This window comes from Corvus kubaryi, unplaced genomic scaffold, assembly GCF_017639235.1.
Source record: "Corvus kubaryi isolate FWS band 111438036 unplaced genomic scaffold, C.kubaryi_AGA036_p1.0 37189, whole genome shotgun sequence".
Taxonomy (NCBI): Eukaryota; Metazoa; Chordata; class Aves; order Passeriformes; family Corvidae; genus Corvus; species Corvus kubaryi.
In genome coordinates this window covers 591,478-613,408 of record NW_024581054.1, presented here as the reverse complement: position 1 = coordinate 613,408, position 21,931 = coordinate 591,478, and the positions used below count along the sequence as shown (strand labels likewise).

Here is a 21,931-nt window from a genome sequence, read left to right as displayed (position 1 = left end):
CTACTTCCCTCCTTCCCTCTTTTCCTTTTGTCTGTCCATCCCATCATCCCTCTCTTCCTCCAGTCCATCCTTCTATCCATCACTACCTTCTCACCTCCATCTCTTTGCCTTCCAGCCTTCCCTCTGTCCATCCTTCCTCCTGTCCCTCCCTTCCCTCTGCTCTCTCCATCCTCCTGTCCATGCTCCCTTTCCCCATTTCCCCTGGGGCGCTGACCCACACTTTGGTGGATGAGGATGAACCACAGGGTCTCCCATCGTTCTTCTCCACCCCACCCTCCTCCTCCTCTGTGACTCCAGCCCCCCATTCTTCATCTGGACACGAGGTGCCAGGGGTACCCCCTCACTCTGTTCCTCCCCCCCAGCTCTAGTCTGACCCACGCTCTCCATCCCGCCCCGGCCCCACCATGGAGAATGAGCAGCTCCCAGCCCCGGCTCCCGCCAGCAGCGCCGGTGGCACAGCCCCGACGCCCGCCAGCACCGCGGCCACGCGCCCACCTGGGCCCCAGATCTCCGTCTACAGTGGCATCCCCGACCGCCAGACCGTGCAGGTACGGAGCTGGGGGGCACTGCAGGGTTGGGGGTTGCCAGGGGGGTCGTGGCGCAGCCCAGGGCCACGTTTTCCCCCCCAAAGGTGATCCAGCAGGCGCTGCACCGGCAGCCCAACACAGCGGCACAGTACCTGCAGCAGATGTACGCGGCACAGCAGCAGCACCTCATGCTGCAGACGGCCGCGCTCCAGCAGCAGCACCTCACCAGTGCCCAGCTCCAGAGCCTGGCCGCCGTCCAGCAGGTATGGGCACCCCGCGGGCACCGGGGCTTGCTCAGGCCTGGCGCGCCCCTCACCTTCGGCTTTTCCCCAAGGCGAGCCTGGCAGCGAACCGGCAAAGTGGCTCCTCAGGGGGCAATGGCACCCAGCCAGCCACGGCACAGCAGCCCACGGTGAGTCCCTCAGCTGCTCGGCACCCCCCTTGCCCGTGCCCACCTGTGCCAGCACCCCACCCTTCTCCCGATGCCCTATTCCAGATCAACCTGGCGACATCACCAGCAGCGGCGCAGCTGCTGAACCGGGCGCAGAGCGTGGGGCCCGGGGCGTCGGGCATCGCTCAGCAGGCTGTGCTGCTGGGCAACACCGCCTCACCTGCCCTCACCGCCAGCCAGGCCCAGATGTACCTGCGGGCACAGATGGTAAGGGTGGGGCTGGGACATGGCATGCCTCAGCATCCTGGTTGGATGCCCATCATCCTGCTGGGGGTGTCCAGGACTCATGGAAGGCCCATCATTCTGCTGTGGGGTGCCCATGGTCCTGGCGTAGGGTGTACAGGATCCTCTAGGGTCCCTGACCCTTGAGGGTGCCCATTGCTCTGCTGTGGAATGCCAAGACCCATGACATGCCTGAGACTCATAGGGTGCCCTCAGCCCTGCACCAGTGTGCCCAGGATCCATGGGGTAGCCATCATCCCACTGTGGGGTCCCCAGGACCCATAAGGTGCCCACTGTCTCACTGTGGGTGCCCAAGACCCATAGGGTGTCCATCATCCTGCTGTGGGGTGCCTGGGACCCATGGAACATCCCCTGTCTTCTTGTGGGGTGCTTGGGACCCACAGGGTGCTCATCATCCAGCTTCAGGGTGTCTAGGACCTATGGAATGCCCATGGCCCCACTGTGGGGAGCCTGGGATTTACAGTAGGGTGCCTGTGATCCCACAACAGAGTGACCAGGACCCAGGGGGTGCCTGTCATCCAGCCATGGGATGTCTGGGACTCTTAGGGTGCCCATTGTCTCACTGTGGGGTGCCCATGACTTTTAGGGTGCCCATCATCCTGTTGTGAGGTGACCAAGACCCACAGGGTGCCTGTGGCCCTGCTATGACCCTGTAGGGGTGCTCACTGCTCTGCGTAGTGTGCCTGGGACCCATGGGGAATCCATAGGGTGCCCAGAGCCTATGGGGTGCTCCTCACCCTCCTGGGGGGTCTGAGGACCCCACGGGTGCCTGTCACAGGGTGCCTGTGAGAGTGAGGTGTGTAGACTTCATGAAGTGCCTTCACCCTGGTGGAGGAACCCAGTCGCCATATAGGGCGTCCCCCATCCCACTGGGGTTGCCCAGACCCCACAGGGCACCCAGAGCCCCACTGGGTGCCCAAGCAGGTGCTCTTTGCCCTATAGGATGCCCTCCACCCCAGTGGGCGTGCCTGTTCCTACCCTACATAGATCGAGGGATGCCCATGTGCCACCCTGTAGGGACACACAGGGGGGACACTCAGGATGTGCCCCCCTTGACATGGTGAGCTGTGCACCCACTCTCCCTGTCCCCAGCTCATCTTCACGCCCACGGGCCCCGTCAGCGCTGTCCGGCCCGAGAGCCCCGCGCCAGCCCCTCCACCGGCCCCACCACCCGCTCCGCCACCCGCCACCCCTCAGGTGAGTCTCCCCACCCCTGCCAGCTCCCCAAAACCTGTCCTGGCACCCCTGACCCACTGCTGTTGCAGGTGCACAGCCTGGCCCTGCGCCCCGCCGGCCCCCACCTCCCTGCCCTGGCCATGAAGCCCCCCGGGGGTGGCCCTCCCCGGGCTGGCCCCCCCCCGGGGCCCCCGCCCGCCCCCCCCGCCGAGCACCTCAAAAAGACCGAGGGGCACGAGGGCCGTGCCCATGGCCTGGCCCGCGCCACCGCCCCCGCTGCTGCCCACCCGCTCGTCACCCCAGGTAAGGGGCTGCTCTGGGGTGGGGGACACCCCTGGGTGCTGGGGGAGTCACGGGCTGGTCACTCTGAAACCTGGTGATGGCCCACACTGGTGTGTCCTGAATCCTTGTCACCTGTCTGGGAGGGTCTCAGCACACATAGGATCCCAGGGTCCTATGGGGTGCAGGGGGCTGGGGCTGTGAGGGTATGAGCCAGGGGACTCCATGGAGTGCTGGAGCCTGGGGTGCTGCACTGGTGTGGCCCCCAAAACTGAGGACCCCCACCCTGGCACAGCCTGAGCGCAGCCCCCCACATCAGCAGCAGGAGCTGGCAAAGCTGGCTGTCCAAGGGCACCAGAGGGAACAGATCAGAGTGAGCAGCAGCCTCCTGGAGGGAGATCCTGGGGGTGGCTCCATTGGGGCTGAGGTGCTGGTGGTGAGGGGGGATCCCTGTCCCCATCGCTGTCCCCGCAGCCTATGCTCCGCTGCAGCCCCCCCAGTTCCTGCAGCAGCCGCCGAAGCCGATGCAGCCGCAGCCACCGCCTCAGCAGCAGCAGCAGCAGTTCGTCATCCAGCAGCAGCAGCAGCAGCAGCAGCAGCAGCAGCAGCAGCAGCTGGGCCCCCGTGGGCAGCTCACCTCGGGCCCCCCCGCCGCCCCCCAGCTCCAGCCCCTGCCCCCCGTCAGCCCTGGCCCGGCCCCCCAGCCCAAAGCAGGGGTACCCCAGGGAGTGGGGGGCGAGGGCGGCCCCCCCAACGGGCACCCCGGCTGCCATGCTGCCCCCCGCAAGTTCCAGCACGCCTCGGCTGTCATCCTGCAGCTGCAGCCCGCCGGCCCCACGGTGAGGGGCCCTCAGACCTCCCCCCAAACCCTCATGGTGAGGGGCCCCCAAGCATCCCCCAAAGCCTTCCTAAGCCTCCCACCAAACTCCCCCCAAACCCTCTCCGTGAGAGGCCCCCAAATTCTTCCAAACTGTCACGGTGACAAACCCCCAAACTTCCCCCAAATCCTCATGGTGAGTGGCCCCCAGACTCTCACGGTGAGGGGCCCCCAAGCCCCTTGGTGGGGGGAGCTCAGGGGAGGGGAGGAGGAATGGGGGCACTGGAGCGGGAATGGGGGATGTTGGGGAGTCAGATGTGTGCACACGCACGTGGGTGTGCAAGTGCACAATCACTGCACGCGTGTGTGCTTGTGCGTTCCTGCCCTGTGCATGGAGACCGAGTCACGTCAGTCTGCAGGTGTGCACACTCAGGCCACACTGCACGTGTGTACCTGCTCCGTGCACGTGTGTGTGTATCTGCTCTGTGCACACCCGTGTGCACAGGTTTGCCCCATCCATGCACACTTCTGTGTCTCTGTGTACCTGGTCCTGTGACATGGGGAGCGTGCGGCAGATCCGTGTGTGTCTGATCCATGCACGTGTGTACACATGCACTGGATCCGCACACGTGTGTGTGCACAGCTTTGCCAGATGCATGCACGTGCATGTATGCACATGTGCACGTGTGTCTGCTCCGTGCATGTGTGTGCATCCTCGCTCCAGGTCCATGCATGTGCATGTACATGTGTGTGTCAGATCCATGTGTGTGCCTGGTCCATGCACACGAGTGCAGACGTGTTTGCCTGACCCATGTGTGCACACATGTGCTTGATCCCCGTGTGTCTGCTCTGTGCATGTGTGTGATGCTCACACCAGACCCACACACGTGTGTGTTTGTGGGAGTGTGTACAGGCTCCGTGCACGTCTGTGCAAATGTGCATGCCAGATCAGGTGTGTCTGGACACGTGTGCCTGACTGTGACACGCATGTGTGCATGTGCATACCTGCTCCAGGCACACCCGTGTGTGTGACCCATGCACGAGTGTGCACGCTCCACCCATGCAGGTGCATGCCCGTGTGCCACCTGCACACGCACCTGCCCTGACCCCCTTCCGTGCGTGTGCACACCTGACCCTGCCCCACCGCGTGTCCCTGCCACCACAGCCCCCCCTCGGGGTCCCCGAGGGTGCCCGCCGGGACCCGCTGCCCGTGCAGAGGAGCGCCGAGAGCCCGCCTGCCGCCCCGCCGCAGCCCCCCGCCCTCTCGCCGCCCGCCGCCCCCCCGGGCCCCGACACCCCTGAGGGCGAGCGGCCCCCCACGCACGGTAAGCCCCCGCCCCACTCCCACAGGCACCCACTCATGGGGTTATGCAGCCCCATCCCCGTAAGCCGCAGCAGGGAGACGTCGAGGCCGGGCTGTGCGCGGGGGGTGGTCCCTCATCCCACGCGTGTCCGCGGTGCCACCCACGGCTGGCACGGGGGATGCGGGCTGGGCGCTTCAGCCTCACGCATGGAGGGCGCCCGCGGGGCGGGGGCGTGGCCACGCCCCTCTCGGTAGCCGCTGGCCTGGCGCGCGAGCTGGGGAGGCGGGGTCCCGCCCCGCGCGGCCACGCCCGCATGGGGAAGGCTCCGCCCCCGAGGGGGTGCGGGAGGCGGGACCTTGTGGGGAAGGCGCGTCCGCGCCCCGAGGCTCCGCCCTCCCGTGGCCCGGGTGCGCGCGGCAGCAGCGGCCGCCAATGGGCGCGCGGGGGCGTGTCCGGGCCAGGCCCCGCCCCCGCCGCCGCCTTTGTCCCCGCTCGGCCCTGGCCCAGCTCCCGGCGCCGCTCCCGCCGCATCCCCGGCCCGGCCCCCCCGCCATGGACCCCCCGACCCGCTGAGCGCCCGGTGAGTGAGCGCCGACCGCGGGGGCCCGGCCCGGCCCGGGGCGGTGGCGGCGGCGGCTCTGACCTCACTTCCGCATCCGCCCCCGGCCCCGGTCCGGCCCCGCGGCCCGGGCGAGGGAGGGGCGGGGGCAGCGGGAGCCGCCGCCGGACAAAGGTGATGGGGCTGCCGGGGCCTGCGCGGCCTGAGGGCCCCGTCGGGCCGGGGCGGCCTCGAGGGGAGAGCAGCCGGGGCGGGCTGGGCTGGGGCTATCGGGCCTCACTGGGCTGTGCTGTGGTTTTACTGGAGTGTACTGGGGTTTATTGGGATCTTACGGGCGTAGATCGAGCTCTGTTGCGGCTTTATTGGGATGTATTGGGGCCTTACTGGGGTAGTTCTGGCCTTTCTTGGGTCGTACCGGGCTTTGCTGGGGGAGATAGCGGCTTTCCGGGCTTGATCGAGCCTTGTTAGGGCCTTACTGGGGGCGGTCGGGGCTTTCCGGGGTAGATCGAGCCCTGTTGGGGCCGTACTGGGGCAGACGCGGCCTTACTGATGTCGTACAGAGACGCACTGAGGCTCTACTGGTCCTTCCTGGGGTCTCTTGGGAGTGTCTGGACCCCTCTGGTTTTTTGGGGGGCCCCTTTAACTCCTTTCCCGGCCCCTCAGGGGCCGCCCGGGGCTCTCTGGGCGGCACTGGTGGCACTGGGAGCGGCAGCAGCTGCTCCCCGTTCCAGCTGTATGGAAATCGCGGTCCCGCGTCAGCGCGGCGTCAGCGCCCGCCCCTCACCCGCGCGTGTCCCCGCTGTCCCCAGAGCCCCCCGAGCGCCTCCATGCGCAGCCCCGCATTCCCGGGATGACCTCGGGCTCCGGCAGCGCTGCCGCCACCGTCGCCGGCGCCGCCCCCCACAATGGTGAGAACAAACCGCCCCAGGCCATCGTGAAACCCCAGATCCTCACGCACGTCATCGAGGGCTTCGTCATCCAGGAGGGCGCCGAGCCCTTCCCGGTAACGTATCCCGCTCTCCAGAGCCGGGGGTGGGCGCGGTGAGAGGGGGCTCGTGGATTTGGGGCGTTGGGAGTGGGGTGCACAGACGGGCTTGAACCCCCAAATCCTCCCCTGCTTCGTCATCCGGGAAAGGGCTGATCTGTTCCCGGTAACACATCCCGCAATCTGTAGTTTTATCCCATGATTTGGGGGCTTGGGAAAAGGGCTTCTGGATTCGGGGGTCTGGAGGGGTAGCCCCTAATCCTAACCCACGCCATCGAGCAGTTTGTCATCCAGGAAGGGCAGAATCATTCCTGGTAAGGTATCCCCCTGTCCCTGCTCCGATCTTGGGGTTTGGGGTTTTGGGAAGGATCTTTTGGATTTGGGGGTCTGGAGGAGTAACCCCAAATCTTCCCCCATGTGAGTGAGCACAGGTGCTGTCAGAAAGGGATCCCTGCCCCAGAAAGGGGCAGAACTGTACCCAGTAACGTATTCCTCTATCCCTACCCATATTCCTGGGTTGGGGTGTTGAGAACGTGCTTCAGGATTTTGGGGGATTGTATGTGGGGCACCCAGACCCTCATGAACCCCTAAATCCTCCCCCATGTTACTGAGCATTTTGTCATTCAGGAAGGGGCTGAGCTGTTCCTGGTGACGTATCCCCCCCTTTCCCTGTCTGCACTCCTGGGCTTGGGGAGCTGGGAAGGGGCATCCAGATTTGAGGGGGTTGGGAGAAGTAACTTCAAATCCTCCCCCCACATCATTGAGGGCTCCATCATCCAGGAAGGGGCTGAGACAGTCCAGGTAACATTTCCCTTCATCCATACACTTACTCCTGGATTTGTGGGGGTTGAGAATGGTGCAGCCACCATTCTGAGCCCCAAATCCTCCCCCATGTCCTTGAGCACTTCATTATCCAGGAAGGGACAGAACCATTCCCAGTAATGTATCCTTCTATCCCTACCCATATTCGTGGGTTTGGGATGTTGAGAGGGGACTTCCGGATTTGGGGGAGTTGGGAATGGGGCCACCATGAACCCCAAATGGACACCCGTGTTATTGAGCACTTTGTCATAAAGGAAGGGGCTGAGCCCTTCCCAGTAACGTAGCCCAACGTCCATACCCTTGTTCCTGGGTTTGGGAGGTTGGGAATGGGGCACCCACCATCATGAACCCCCAAATCCTCACCCATATAATCAAGGACATCATCCAGGAAGGAGCAGAACCATTCCCAGTAATGTCTCTCTCTGCATCCTTATTCCTGAATTTGAGGGTTTGGGAATGGGGTACCCTGACAGTTGTTAGACCCCGAATCCTCATCCATGTTACTGAGCATTTCCATCATCTGGGAAGACACAGAACTGTTCCCAGCAGCGTATTTGTTGTCCTTCCTGGAGATGAGGGATTGGGAAGGGGGCATCAGGATTTGGGGGGTTGGGAGTGGGTCACTCAGACAGTTATGAACCCCCAAACCCTTGCCCTTGTTATTGATCACTTCAGCGTCTGGGGAGGGGCAGATACATTCCTGGTAACATATCCTCCTCTCCCTATCCTTGCTCCTGGATTGGGGGGTCAGGAGTTGGTCACTCAAAGAATTGTTAGACCCCAAATCCTCACTCAGATTTTCACCCAGGAAGGTGCAGAGCTGTACCTGGTGACACATTCCCCTCTCCTTACCCTCATCCCTGACGTGGGTGGTTGGGATGGTCCATGCCAGCCGCGTGCCGCAGGCAGGGCTCCATGTGGCACAGGGCGCGGGTGCAGCCAGGTGTGTTGTGCAGGTGGGCCGCTCCTCGCTGCTGGTGGGGGCCCTGCACAAGCAGTATGCGCAGGAGCTGCTGCCGGACAAGCTCCCGCCGCAGGACAACACCACCACCACCGACTCAGACATGGAGGAGCCGTACCTGCAAGGTAGCGCCCGGGTCCCCAGCCCGCCCAGCCCCTGGGAGCCCCTCGGGATTTCTCCCGGAGCCCCCCTGGCTGAGCTGGCTGGTTTCTCTCTCTGGGTGTCCCTCCACGCCCCCCAGAATCCAAAGAGGAGGGCAACCCCCCCAAGTTGAAGTGTGAGCTCTGCGGCCGCGTTGACTTCGCCTACAAGTTCAAGCGCTCCAAGCGCTTCTGCTCCATGGCCTGTGCCAAGAGGTAACCCCAAAATCCACCCAACAAAGGTAACCCTAAAGCCTGCCCATCCCCTCCTTGGTGGGGTACAGGTAACCCCAAAACCCACTCAACAGAGTAGAGGTAACCCGAAAATGCACCCAGTCCCCTCCTCAGCAGGATAGAGGTAGCCCCAAAATCAACCCAGCAGGGTAGAGGCAACCCCAAAACCCACCTGACAGAGCAGATGTAACCCCAAAACTCATCTGGACCTTCTTCAGTGGAGTAGAGGTACCCCAAAATCTACTTGACGGAGTAGAGGTAACCCCAAAAGTTCACGGGGGGAGGGGGTGGGAGTAACCCCAAAATCCACTCAACAGGAGTAGAGGTAATCCCAGAAATGCACCTGTCAGGGTAAAGGTCAGCGTGGTTGGGGTGACCCCAAAAAATCCACCCAGCGGTGGAGAGGTAGCCCCAAAATCTACCTGCTAGGGTGGGGGTAACCCCAAAATCCACCCTTCCCCTCTTCTCCAGTGGAGTAGATGTATCCCCAAAATCCCCCCCGGTGGGGTGGGGACCCCTCTGTGACCCGTGGCTCCATGGCAGGTACAATGTGGGCTGCACAAAGAGGGTGGGGTTGTTCCACCCCGATCGCAGCAAACTCCAGAAACCGGGGGGGCCCCCCCACGGGCGGCGCCGCAGCTGCAAAGGGACCCTGCCCCCCCTGAGCAAGGACAGCAAGAAACAGGTGAGGGGGGGACAGGAGCTTGTCCCCAGCTGGGTGGGCCTTGGGGCTGGAATTTGTTCCAAATTTCGGGAATATGGGGTGGGCACCAAGCCTGGGGTTTGTCCCTGAATTTTGGGGACATGGAGTGGGTGCTGAGGCTGGGGTTTGTCCCTGAATTATGGGGACATGGGGCAGGTGCTGAGGCCAGCGCTGCCCCCGCAGCCCCCGGGGTCTGTCCCAGCGGGGTCGGTGACGGCGTCGTTGCAGCTCAACCACAGCCAGGAGGATTCCAGCCGCTGCTCCGACAACTCCAGCTATGAAGAGCCGCTGTCGCCCATCTCCGCCAGCTCCTCCACGTCCCGGCGCCGGCAGGGAGAGCGGGACCTGGAGCTGCGGGACATGGAGCTGCCGGACGTGCACGGCCGTGACCTGCCCGGCCTTGGCCACCGCTTCCTGCCCAGCGAGCCCAGCAAGTGGAACGTGGAGGACGTTTACGAGTTCATCCGCTCGCTGCCGGGTGAGGAATGTCCTGGGGTGGACAGGGAGGTATCTACCAATGGATACCCAGAAATGTGGCTTTGGGGAGATTTATGTCCCTCAGGACACGTTCAAGGAGGGATTTACTCAAGGATAACCCCAGAAATGTGGTTTTGGGGTGAGATTTATTCACAGAGAATCCCCAAAATATATTTTTGAATAGGATTTACACACAGATAACGCCATAAATATATTTTTGGGGGATGATTTACTCACACATAACCCCATATATATTTGGGGAGGGGCATAGATTGTACTCATAAATCCATGAATATTTGGGGGGGGGGGGGGGATTTATGTACAGAGAAGCCCCTAACTGTATTTTTGGGGGCTCTGAGAGGGTTTGCTGATGCTGCCCCTCCCCACAGGCTGCCAGGAGATTGCAGAGGAGTTCCGGGCTCAGGAGATCGACGGGCAGGCGCTGCTGCTGCTCAAGGAGGATCATCTTATGAGCACCATGAACATCAAGCTGGGCCCCGCGCTCAAGATCTACGCCCGCATCAACATGCTCAAGGACTCCTGAGGGGGGGGCCACGGGACCCCCCACCCCCCCTACGGGATCCCTGACCCTCCCGGGACCCTCACAGGACTCCCGGCCCCGGGGAGGGGGCAAGGGGGGGGAGACACTTGTGAGCACACCCCGCCCCCCCCACCCCCCCGGGGGGTGTAAATAGCCCGTAGCTCTAGAGCCCCCCCAATTCGGGTGGTCACCCCCCCTTCTCCAGCAGGGAGGGGGGTCCCCACGTGTCCCCCCATGTCCCCCCCAGTCAGCAGGGCCAAGCAGGACGGTTGCCTTAATGTGTGCTCCCTCCCCCAGCTGGGATTGGGGCCCCAGGGGGGCTCAGATTCCCCCGCAAAGGGGGTCAGGGAGAGGTGGGGGGCGCAGAGGAGGCGTCACCCCCCGTTCACACACACCCCCACACACTGGGCTGTTTTGGGGGCACCTTAGCAGAGGATGGTGGCGGAGGCCCCCCCCCCTCCCCCCTTGGCCAGCACGGTCTTTTTAAGAAAAAAAAAGAAAATTTGAAAAAAACACATGGCCCCACCCCCCCCTTTTCCTGTTTTTTGTTTTTAATAAACACTGAAAAAAAAACCTGAGACCCTCCCAGTTTTCTTTGCTTCCCACCCCCAAATTTCTTCTCGTGTAAACTGAGGCAGCAACTCAGGGATGTCCCCAAGTGCTACCGTGGGTGGTGGGACCTCCTGTGGGCAATGGGGAGAGGGTTGGTGTTGTGTTCCCTGCTGCCCCCCCAAGCGGGGGGGTGGCGTGATGTCCCCCTCCCAGGGGCCAGTGGTGACAGTGGGACCCTCCACATCTCCAGGTGACCCCCAAGTCCCAGTGCTTAGGGGGACACAGGGTTCCAAAGTAGGGGAGGGGGACAAGAGGGGACATGGTGGCATGTCCCTGGAGATGCCAGGCCTGGTGAGGGCTCCCTGGATGTGGCATCTGTACTGAGGTGTCCCCAGAGCTGGTGGCTGTGGTTGTGACATGGCCATGGTGCAGTGTCCCCAAGCACTGATGTCTGTAGTGGTGTCCCAAAAGCTGATAACCACAATGCTGAGGTGTCCCCAGAGCTGGTGGCCACAGTGGTGACAGATCCTTGGAGCTGGTGGCCGTGGAGATGGTACCCACTGTGCCATGTCCCTGAGGCTGGTGGCTACAGTGTGGTGACCCCAGAGCGGTGGCCATGATGAGGTGTCCCTGGAGGTGGTGACAGGTTCCTGGAGGGCCCCCAGGGTGGTGGCCACAGCTGGCTCTCCCTGGGGTTGGTGGCCATACTGAGGTCTCACCAGAGTTCATGGCCATGAAGTGTACCAGGCCACAGTGAGATGTCCCCAGCAGTGGTGGCCACAATGGGCCGTCCCCAGAGCTGGTGTCCCCCCACCAGGACCAGGAGTCACTACCTTCACCCTGCAACACCGGTGACAAGGCACTGCCACCCCCTCCCTGGGGAAATTCTGGGGACAACCCCCCTGGTGGGGATGGCCCACGGCTTCACCCTCCCCTCCTGCAGCCCCACAGGGACCAGGCCTGTGTCCCCAGACCTCCCCACAGTGAAGTCACCACCCCCATCTTTCCCCTCCCCCCCCAAACACAACCCCCCAGTTTCATTCATTCCCGTTTTGGTCTTTTTTTGTTCTCTTTTATTCTCTTTTTTTGGAAAGGGGCTGGGCTGGGGGGGTTTCACTCCTTTTCCACACTTTGAGGCCATGGCCCCCCCGGCTTCTCCAGGAACCACAATGCAGGACGGGGGGGTGGCAACAACAGGGAGGGAGGCAACTTTTTGTCCATTTTCTCCTCTTTTCTTTTTTTTTTTTTCCTTTTTTTCCCCTTTTTTAATAAGGTACCAACTAGTCCTAGGGAGGCCTGGCCTGGCTGGGCAGCGAGGAAAATAAAAAAACCCCAAAATTTGGGGGAAGGGGGAGAAAAAAGGAGGGGCTAAGTGTATAAGAGGCATATTTACACAGTATTAACATGCTGACAAAAAAGGTTACAATATTGATATCGTACAACATCGAGGGGGGAAATAATGGGGCGGTAAAAAATAAGGGGATGGGGGGGTAAAAATAATAGAGGGGGTAAAAAATAACAGGGGGGATTAAAAATTAATAAAAGGTAAATAAAACACCCTGAAAAAAAAACAAAAAACCCCAAAGAAACGCTGAGTTAAGGCTTAAAAAGTGTATAAAAAATAACACAGTTAATATCCAAAATGAACCAAAAAGTACAGAATATAGATGAGTTTGGGGGGAGCGCCCCCCCCGGCTCTATACAGGGGGTATGTACACGCAGGCACAAGGCAAAGCAGGGGGACCCCCGAACCCCCCAAAACTGGGGCTGCGGAATGGGGGGTCTGGCCCCAGGGGGACGCGGCTCTGCCCGCGGCTTCGCCCCTGAAAGCGACCCCAAAAGAACACAAAAAAACCCCAAAATATTTAAACACCCCCCCCGACCGGCGGCCCCCCCCCCCGGGGGGGGGGGGGGGGGGGCGCCCCCCCTTCCCCCCTCCCCCAGCTGCGTTTTGCTCCATCCACGGTTCGTTTTTGGGGTGAATTTCTGGTTTTTAGCAGCACCAAGTTCTAGGCCAATAAATATATATATATATATATATATTTGTATCCAAAAATGGGGGAGGTGGGGCCTGGTGGGGGGGGGCACCCCCCCCCCCCACTGCCCCCCCCCCAAAGAAACCAAACCGCAGAGATTCAAAGTGCTCTGAAACCGTCTTTGGATGTCACCAAACCTGCGGGAACCAGGCAGGAGCACGGCCCGGGCACGGCCCGCGGCGCTGGGGGTAACCTCCTCCTCCTCCTCCTCCTCCTCGTGCTGGGGGGGTCCTGTCCCCCTCCCCACCTAGATGAGGGAGATCCGTACGGGAATGCCGGGCGACTCCGTCCGCTGCGGTGAGTGCTGGCTGACCAGGTGCTCCACCACCGTGTGTTTGGACATGTGCTTCATCAGATAGGTCTCCTGTGGGGGGATACAGGGGTGAGCGGGGGCCCGGGGGAGCTGGGGGCAGGTTTGGGGGCATCCCCAGTGCTCACCGAGGTGTAGGCACGGCCACACATGCTGCAGCAATAGGCCTTGGCGTGCTTGATGGCGTGTGCAGACAGGTGGATCTGCAGCGAGGCCGAGTCCGTGTACGCCCGGTAGCAGTTGGGGCACTTGTAGGGCTTGTCCTTGTTGTGCTGGCGCTGGTGGGACTGGGGGGACACAGGGAGTCAGGGGGGGACTATGGTGACCCTGTGCCCCCTTGCCCTGGGATCCCCCACACTGACCTGGAGGTTGGAGAGCTGGGTGAAGGCCTTCTCGCAGCCGGGGTGCGGGCACTTGTAGGGTCTGTCGCCGGTGTGGATTCTGGGGACACACACGTGGGTCATTGTCACCTCCCTTCCACCAGCAGGGACAGTGCTGGTCCCACCCACGGGGTCACATTGGAGTGGAGGGTCACAATAGACACAGCGACATCAGTGCCCCAGGAGGTGACAGGGGAGAAGGGGGAGACATGGGGCTGAGAGATGGGGGTTGGGAGAGGATGGAAGTGCTGGAGACTGTGAAGGTGGTTGGGATGATGAGTGTGGAGGAGATGGATTGGCCTGCATGGACAGATGACCACGGTGGGGTCACTGAAGATGGCAGGTGCATGGGGGCACAGTGGGGATGAAGAAAGTGGTGGGAACAAGCACAGTGGGGAGGGCTGAGCACGGTGGAGGCAATAAAGGTGATGGAGATGGTAAATGTGGTCAGAAAGAAGCTGGTGGAGACAATGGAAGTAGTGGAGACTACGAAGGTGGGGGACAATGAAGGCTGTGGGTGGTGATGATGAGCGTGGTGGAGCCCATGGACGTGCTGAAAATGATGAGCGTGGAGGGGATGGACGGTGTGGCGGGGATGATAAAGGCAATGGGGACATCCAGTGTGGGGGGAATGGATGAGCATCGTGGGAGTGATGAGTGTGGTGGAGCCCGTGAAGGTGCTGGAGATGATGGGGGATGATGATGAAGGGGATGAAGACGGCAGCAGGACCAACAAGCAGAGCAGGGCCATAAAGGATGTCAGGAGAGATGGTGGGTGTGGGGTGCCCGCCTGTCCCCCTCCCTGGCCAGTGGGAACAAGTGTCCCCAGCCCCTCGGCGGGGCCCTCACCGGGTGTGCTGCTGGAGGTGGGACAGCTGGCGGAAGGACTTCTCGCAGTAGGAGCAGTGGTAGGGTTTGACGCCCAGGTGGATGCGCAGGTGCTGGGCCAGGTAGGAGGCGTTGGCGAAGGACTTGGAGCAGTGGGGGCACTTGTGGGGCTTGGCCTCTGTGTGTGACTTGGAGTGGATCTGCATCTCCGACTTGGTGAAGAACGTCAAGGGGCAGACCTTACACCTGGAGGGTGTGGGGGAGAACCCCGCAGGGACCGGGCTGGGGTGGGGGGGCTCCCCGCCATCGCCCCGGCCCCCACAGTGGGCGGGGGTGTGCCTACCTGTATGTCTTCCCCTCTTTGGCCGTCTCTCCTGAGGCCAGGATGGGGTAGGGCACCACCAGCACCGGCGGCCCCGAAGGATTTTCCGCCTTGATCTTTTTGCGGCCCCGCTCAGCCTTGGGTGCTCCCAGCAAGCCATGGCCCTGGATTGTCTTGATGGAGTCGAGGAGGGGGGGGCTGGTGATTCCTGAGATTAGGGTGGGTGAGGAGGCGATGAGGCGGCTCTGGCTGGTGGAGGTGGGGGTCGAGGGCGTGGTGGTCCCCGTTCCCGGGCTGGACTCCGAGGTGCTGACGGCCGGTGCGCGGGACGCCAGCCCCAACCCTAGCGGGCAGTGTGACAGAGTATTAGTTCTGAGGGGACCCACATCCCCCTCTGCCCCCAGACTGGCGGGACCAGCAGCGGTACCTGTGGCAGGACCTGTCACGGTACCTGTGACGGTGCTGGTGGCTGGCCGGGCATGCAGGGCCACGTCGGGCTGGGGCACGGCCTGGGGGTGCAGCCCCGGCACCTGCTGCAGCTTTGGCAGGGACATGATGGACTGGCTGCTCTCGGCGGGCGACGGGGGCACCAGGAGGGGCTGCTGGGAGGCCACCGAGGTGGGGGGCAGGTGCGGGGGGCGGATCTTCTCCGCCATCAACTGCTCCTTGATTTTGTTGATCAGGACCAGGTTGTCCAGCTGAGGGGGGAGAAGGCAGAGAGGCGGGTGAGGGCAGAGGAACCAGGACCCTCAGGACCCCCAGCCTCCCCCTTGGTGTTCTCCACATCCATTCATCCCCCCTCCTCCCAAAATCCCAGTGCAGGGGTCCTACCTGGCTGGGCATGGCGGGGGGGGGGCGGCCAGAAGTAGGGGTTGTTGAAGCGAGGCTCCGCCATCCTGGGGAGAGAGGGGGGTGGTTATGGAGCATCACTGGCTGCCACACGGCCCCCCCTGCCCTTCCACCTCAAACCCCCAAAACCAACCATCATTCCCCCAAAAAGCAAGACCCAGACTCTGAGCAAAGGCAGGGAGCAGGTGGGGGAGGGGGGGGAGGGGGCAGGGCTGGGGAATCCCCCAAGCATCTTCCCAGATGAAAACTCCTGTAGGATTAGGGGGACACAAAGCACCTGCCTGCCTCCAAGACCACAAAACACTGGTGAGTGTGCTAGGACACAATTTGGAAAAGGAGGAAGCTGAAATTTGGGGAAAACCCCCAAATCTCCCAAGCTCTGGAAGTATTTCTCCCATCCAGGAGGGATTAGAGGTGGATGGGACGCTGCCATGGGAGAGGGCAAGCACAGCAGCAAATCGAACCCAACCCCAATCCCAGCTGAATCCCCCCCAAAATACGCCTCCAAAGCCAAGTGAAGCTCCTGTGACACCCAGGAGCGGCTCAGCAGGGTTCAGGAATCAGCAGGGCTGTGAGATTTATGGAGATGCTTAAAGGCACTGGGGAAATTAATTCTAAATCCATCTTTGGGTAATGGGAAACAGCTGGAATGGGGCAGCAAGAAGATGATCCCAGCAGAACGGCCCAGCATGACCAGGCATCACCATCCTGGCAAATCCCATTATGGGGGCATGAGGGTAAGCATCTATGGAACCCCGATAGGATGTATGGGAGGGGGCCCCCAGGAGTTCTGGCTCCAAAATAAACCAGGCCATGGCCAGGATTCCAGGAGAAACTAGAGCGATGCCTCCAGCAAAGTGCATCCCCAAAAGCTTTGGGGGTGGCAGGATTTGGGGGCGATGAGCCTTCCTCCTCTTCCTCCTCACACTCGCTGCCCCAGGTTTCAAACACACCCTGAGCTCCCCAGTGGCAGGTGGGCAGCACACAGAGAAAGGGGATCCTGGTCCCACCAGAATGTAGCATCCCAACAGCTACCCCAGCCTGAAGAAGTTGTGGGATGGACCGTCCCCATTCTGGGGAGGAAGGAACCACCTGCCCCTTGCGCTACAGAGCAGCCTGGCACAGGACGAGGTGTGTTCCAGGGTATCGAGGAATGGGAGCAATTTCCCATGGCAGACCTCAATGCCACAGCCTGTCCAGGACACCACCCAGACATCGGCTTCGGGAATTCCCCTTCCCAGTCTTGAACCACTCCAGGTCACCTCCCAGCTGCTCAAGCACCAAATTTCAGGGTTTTGAAGTGAGAGCAGGGCCGGATCCCAATGGCATGGGCAGAGGCAAAGTCCCTCTGCGTGCCACAGAACAGGAATTCACTGGGGATGTTAAATGCACCTTCCCATGCACGGACGCAGCCACTGCCAGCTATTCTGTGTAATTATATATGTACCCACAGGCCGCCCACGGCGTGCATTTACCCACTGGCTACGTGTGTGTGTGTGTGTGTATATATATACACACATATATAAGATCCCTTGGGCTGATGGGCACGGGATGAGGGACGCCGGTGCCAACATGAGGGGCTGGACACTGGGAACCAGGGACAAAAGCAGAGCTGGCAGCAGGGAGCCCCCTGTGATGGAGGCAGGCAGGGAGCAGGAGCTCAGGCAGGAGGGCTCTGAGTCCCCTCAGCACGATCAAGCACCCCGGCTGCGATCCCCCACCCTGGAGCAGCCGTGGGAAAACAGGAAACCGGAGCTATGATTAGAAAAGGGTTTTTTGGAGCTGCTCCCCCATCTCAGCAGGTGCCCCGTGACCTCTGTCCTTCCCATCCATCCATCTGTCCATCCCTCTCCCTGTCCCGATAGCACACGGGGCTCCAATGGAGCCAGCAGCAGCACCCAGACGGATCAAAACCACCAGCGTGGCCCCCGAACCATCACCGGAATACGGCACCAACCCCTACACCAGTCCCAGGATCCTTCCTGCAAAGCTGGAGGGGGCTGGAAAGGCACAAAGGGTATTTTGGGGAGAAAAGCATAAATATCACGTGTTTCCCCACCCCCACCCGAGGAGGGCTTACTAAAGAAATGAGAAATTATTTGTAAAACCACCACACTCAGAGCTGGATGAACAAGAGGGAAGAAATGGTCGGCGTTGCCAAAATAATTCTAAAAATCCCTGTTCCTGTCCCGATTTAATTTTACGAATTGTGTGGTGTTTCGTCGGGAGCGGCGTCCCCTTCTCTGGGGCTGGGGAACGGAGTGGGAGAGGGAAGAAAGCAGATGGAAAAAAAAAATATACATATATATATATATAAAAACTCCCTTTTTCTCTATTCTCAACTAACTATGAAAAATGGAAGCTGACATGCAGCAAAGGTGGAAAAAAAAGAAAATCCATTAAAATGGAAATTATGAAGGGTAGGGAATGCTGCGGCGCGTCTCCCCCCGGCTCTGCAGGGCACAGGGGGCTGGTAGGGCTCTCTGTGCCCTCCCAGTTTTTGTCTGGGCACGGGAAACTCCCCTTGGGTAACATCTCCAGTGGCGTGGGGTCCTGTGGTCCAAACCATGGCAGGAAGAGCCCCTGACATCCTCTGCAGGCACCAGATTTGGGTGCCGAGGGGTGCCGAAGGTTATCCCCAGGGACAAGGTGGGTGCCCAAGCATGGTGGAGACCCAAGCAGCCCAGCCAGAGGAGAGGGATGTGGGAAGAGCAAGCAGGAAGATGCACAGAGCCCCAAAACCATGGGCTGAACCCCAAATTCCCCAGAACAGCGCGGTACCCGGCATCACCGCTCAACCAGGCCACAGGGGGAAGCAGCAGCACCCTAAAAAGAGACCAAAAGCCTCCTCGCCTCCACACCCACAGGGAGAAAAGAGCAGGAGAAGCCAGCAAGCCAGGGCTGGGGGTGGCGAGGGGAGAGCGGGGGCGGCGGCAGCGAGGGGGCGGCGGTGCCGGGGCCAAGGGGTCGGCGGTGGTTGGTACTCACAGGGTGGCCTCTGGAGCCAGGTGGGCGCAGCTGCCTGGGGAGACGTGTCGCTGAGGCTCCAGATTGATGGGAGGTAGATGATGGCACGGGTGGGCACGAGCTCACTAGAGCCTTCCAACTTCCTACCCAACTGCCGCTAAGTCAAGCTACAGTTCTCTAGGGAACGCCTCTACCTTGGCAGCCCTCTCTGTCTCGCCTTCGCTGAAATAAAAAGAAACAAGAGATTTCTTTTCACGGCACCGCCGAGAGAAAAGGGGCAGCTCCCAGGGACCGGTGAGCGACCACCGACCTGGTACAGCCGGAAAGTGGGGGGTCTGGGAGGCGAGGGGAGGGATTTGGGGTAACCAGAGCAGCACTTGGTGGCTAAACATGTCCTCGACCAAGCGAGACACCGAGTTTGGCGTCCCCAAGTATCCCAGCAAGAGCATCAGGGCAGAGCTCCCACCCCCCCATGCCAAGCGGCGAGTGCAGGAAAGCCGGCGGCGGCCAGAGACGGCGCGGTGGGCAAGAACCAAGCGCAGGGATGGATGTCCCCTGCGCCTTCCCCCACCCAAATCCCAGCACGTCCTTCCCGACACAGGCCAGACCAGGGATGGTGACGCTGGCCTGGGCATGTCCCTGGGCCAGGGAACCCAGCTCTGCCTTGCACCATGCCTCAGTTTCCCCCCCCAAGACACAAGGCCACGGCCCCCGTCCCCTCTTAAGAACAGGTTTCCCTAGGGTTCACCTGGAGCAGGAGGAGTTTTGGAGGGATAGCAAGTGCCCATCCACAAAACCTGCGTCCCAAAGCCACCAGGGTGGGAATCGGCATCTAGCACCATCCTGGGGGAATGCGCATCCCTCCCTGCCCAGACTGTCCTCATCCGGGCAGGATTCACCCCAAAGCAGAGGGGCAGAAGGCAGGCACGGCTGGGAAACAGGAACGCCGGGCGAGCCCCCTGTGGCTCGGGGAGGGGGTGGCCCGCACACCACAAGAATTCACCCAAGATGGAACCAATTAAACCCCCGGCTTCCGCCCCCCGAAGGGCCCTGGGCTGGGGCTTCTCCTTCTGCATTTCCAGCAAAATCAACCCAAAATGAGCCCCCAGCCTGGACGGAGGGTCCCCGTGCAGGAAAAGGGGTGCGCGGGGCAGGGTGAGGAGCCAAGCACCAGTGGCAAGCGGGAGGGGACGCAAAGCCACGCTGGAGATCCCCGCGGGGTCCCCAGATCAGGGGTGAAGGGGGGACCAGGGTGGCAATGCTCCCAAAAGACGGGGGCCAAGGCAGTGTGACCCCAAATCCACAGTTCGGGTCCTGTGACCCAGAAGAGGAGACACAGGGACAGCCCACAGGGAGACCCAGAGCCCACAGGGTGACGCACCAGACGCAGGGCACACGTGCCCCACAAAACATGCCACTCCCCAGCCTGGGGGGGTCCTGCTCCCCCAGACCCCAAACACACCCATCCCCCAAGAGAGACCAGCCAGGCACCCTGCAAGGCAAAGGCAGCACCGCAAACCAGCCTGGGGGCAAATGCCCACCCCCAGCAGCACGGGGGGGGTCACCCATGTGTGACAGCACGCAGGGAAACCGAGGCACGGGCAGGAGATCACCCTGAGGAGGGAGCGAGCGCACCGGATCCAACATGCACTTGTCATGACATCGCGCCCAATGACCGAAAATCCACATTTTTAAGGGAACAAGCAGAAGGTGGGGGGGTTGAGGGTGAACATTATTATTTTATGCATATTAAGGCACATTTCTTAAAAGGGAAATATCAAGGGGTCACACATATGCTGGGAGTGGGGTCCCCTCCCTGCGGAGGGGGCAGGTAGGGAGTCCCTCACACCCCCCAAATACCCCAAAAAAACACCATGCCCCCGCTTATATATAAATATCTATATCGGTACATAATACCTGGATTCTGGTGTGCATACATACATTATTTTTATCAGCACACACACAATTACATGCATGCACATCATTAAGCTAGACGCTATTTTAAGATGTAAATGTATAAAAGCAGGGATTTTTTTTTTTCCCAGTGATCCCCTCAATCCAGCCATCATGCCCACCTCTGCGAGTACTGGCGTTGCTTCCCCTTATCCGCGTCCATCTCCAGCTCTAGCTGAGACCGGGTGCTGCACGTGGGGCGTTTTTCTACGGGGGGACAAGGAGGAGGACAACTTCACACACCCCGAACCCCCCGCCAGCCCCCGGCGCGCGAGATCCCACAGCGGAGGAACAAAAGCGAAGCGGCTCCGACCTACCCGACCCGTGGGAACGTGGGGTTTTGCCTGAAAATAGAGAGAAAACAACAACAAAAAAAAAAAAAAAAAAAAGGGAAAAAAAATAAAAAAAAAAAGTGGGTTTTTTTTATAGCCCCGTTCACCCCCAAGCTGTTGGGAAAGCTGAGGGATGGGGAGCTGGCTGGAAAATTGGGGTGAAATCCATCCCCTCGCCCTGGACCCTCCGCCTCTCGGCAAATCGCACGCCGTGAGGGACTTAAAAAACTTTTTTACCTCTCTGCTAAAATATCACTTTATAATCTCAAAGGCCTCAGGCTCGAAGCCGCTTTCACCCGCTCCATCCTCCCTGCATTAAAAAACCCAGCTGCTATCCGAAGGACCGCAGGCTTGGGGGGAAAAAATAACCCAACAAGGAGCATCCTCCAACCTTGAAGGAAGAAAAAGAAATCAAAATCATCAAAATTCATCATTCCTGGGTTCAAATCCATCGCTGTGGCCACACCGGCTCTAAGCTCCCCCCCCAGGCCCCCCGACGTGGCTGGGAGATTATGGATGTATAAATAGTATATGGCTAAATATATGTTGGAGAGGGACAGACAGACCTCTGGGACACGGCCACGGAAATTTGGGTCCCTCGCTAAAGCTGCCGCATTCCTGCCAAAAACGCCATGAAAAAAATATCTCCCCCCTCCATTAGACCTTCCAGCCAGCGAGACCACTTTTCTAGACAAAACCAGTTAATGCAGAAAACAGCGAGGAAAAGGAGGAAAAGAGGAAGGAGAAAAGGAATTAAAATGGTGAAAATTATAATAAGGGTGATTATGATGATGGTAATGATAATATTCAGCCCCTGTGCTGCTTCTGCCACCCCCTGTAAGCAAAAAAAGTCAGAAAAAAACCATGAATGCATAAAAAAAAGCAAACCCCCCCCCCCAAACATGCAACATCCACAAAAATAGGTACGTTCGGCTGCAATTAACTTTTCCATTAGACCATCCAGAGGGAGAGAAAAAGGGAAAATCCTGGTAAATGGGTATTTTCCTCGATGTCCTCCCCCCCCCCTTTCCCCCCTTTTTTCTCCCTCTTTTCCTTCTTCTTCCTGCTTGGAGGGGGGGGTGATGGAATAATGATGATAATAATGAAAAAAAGAGGTGGAAAAAGGCGAAGTTGGTTAAGTGAAGTTGAAATCCTCAACCTGGGAGGGGATTTGCGGGGGGGG

At 60.4% G+C, this 21,931-nt stretch overlaps 2 protein-coding genes across 4 annotated transcripts; one reads left to right on the top strand and one right to left on the bottom strand.

Annotated features, from left to right (window-relative positions):
- The first annotated feature begins 339 nt into the window (after positions 1-339).
- On the top strand, positions 340-10,713 carry PHC2 (polyhomeotic homolog 2). Its single transcript, XM_042022219.1, has 14 exons — positions 340-548; positions 632-790; positions 862-939; positions 1,024-1,185; positions 2,314-2,418; positions 2,487-2,700; positions 3,151-3,515; positions 4,659-4,818; positions 6,166-6,359; positions 8,120-8,249; positions 8,366-8,480; positions 9,042-9,183; positions 9,385-9,679; positions 10,068-10,713. The coding sequence occupies exons 1-14, from the start codon at positions 405-407 to the stop codon at positions 10,220-10,222; spliced, it is 2,418 nt and encodes an 805-aa protein (XP_041878153.1). The 5' UTR covers positions 340-404; the 3' UTR covers positions 10,223-10,713.
- A 1,107-nt stretch (positions 10,714-11,820) lies between these two features.
- Positions 11,821-21,625, bottom strand: ZNF362 (zinc finger protein 362). Of its 3 annotated transcripts, none has more exons than XM_042022215.1 (10): positions 20,734-21,621; positions 20,539-20,623; positions 18,485-18,685; positions 15,479-15,543; positions 15,099-15,345; positions 14,669-14,990; positions 14,347-14,571; positions 13,480-13,558; positions 13,246-13,404; positions 11,821-13,171 (listed from the first exon to the last, which is right to left on the bottom strand). In XM_042022215.1, the coding sequence occupies exons 4-10, from the start codon at positions 15,488-15,490 to the stop codon at positions 13,055-13,057; spliced, it is 1,161 nt and encodes a 386-aa protein (XP_041878149.1). In that variant the 5' UTR covers positions 15,491-15,543; positions 18,485-18,685; positions 20,539-20,623; positions 20,734-21,621; the 3' UTR covers positions 11,821-13,054. The 3 variants fall into 3 exon arrangements, with proteins under 3 accessions (XP_041878149.1, XP_041878151.1, XP_041878152.1); XM_042022218.1 differs by having other exon boundaries at positions 13,058-13,171; positions 14,347-14,537; positions 20,734-21,625; XM_042022217.1 differs by lacking the exon at positions 18,485-18,685 and having other exon boundaries at positions 20,734-21,622.
- Between the last annotated feature and the right edge of the window lie 306 nt (positions 21,626-21,931).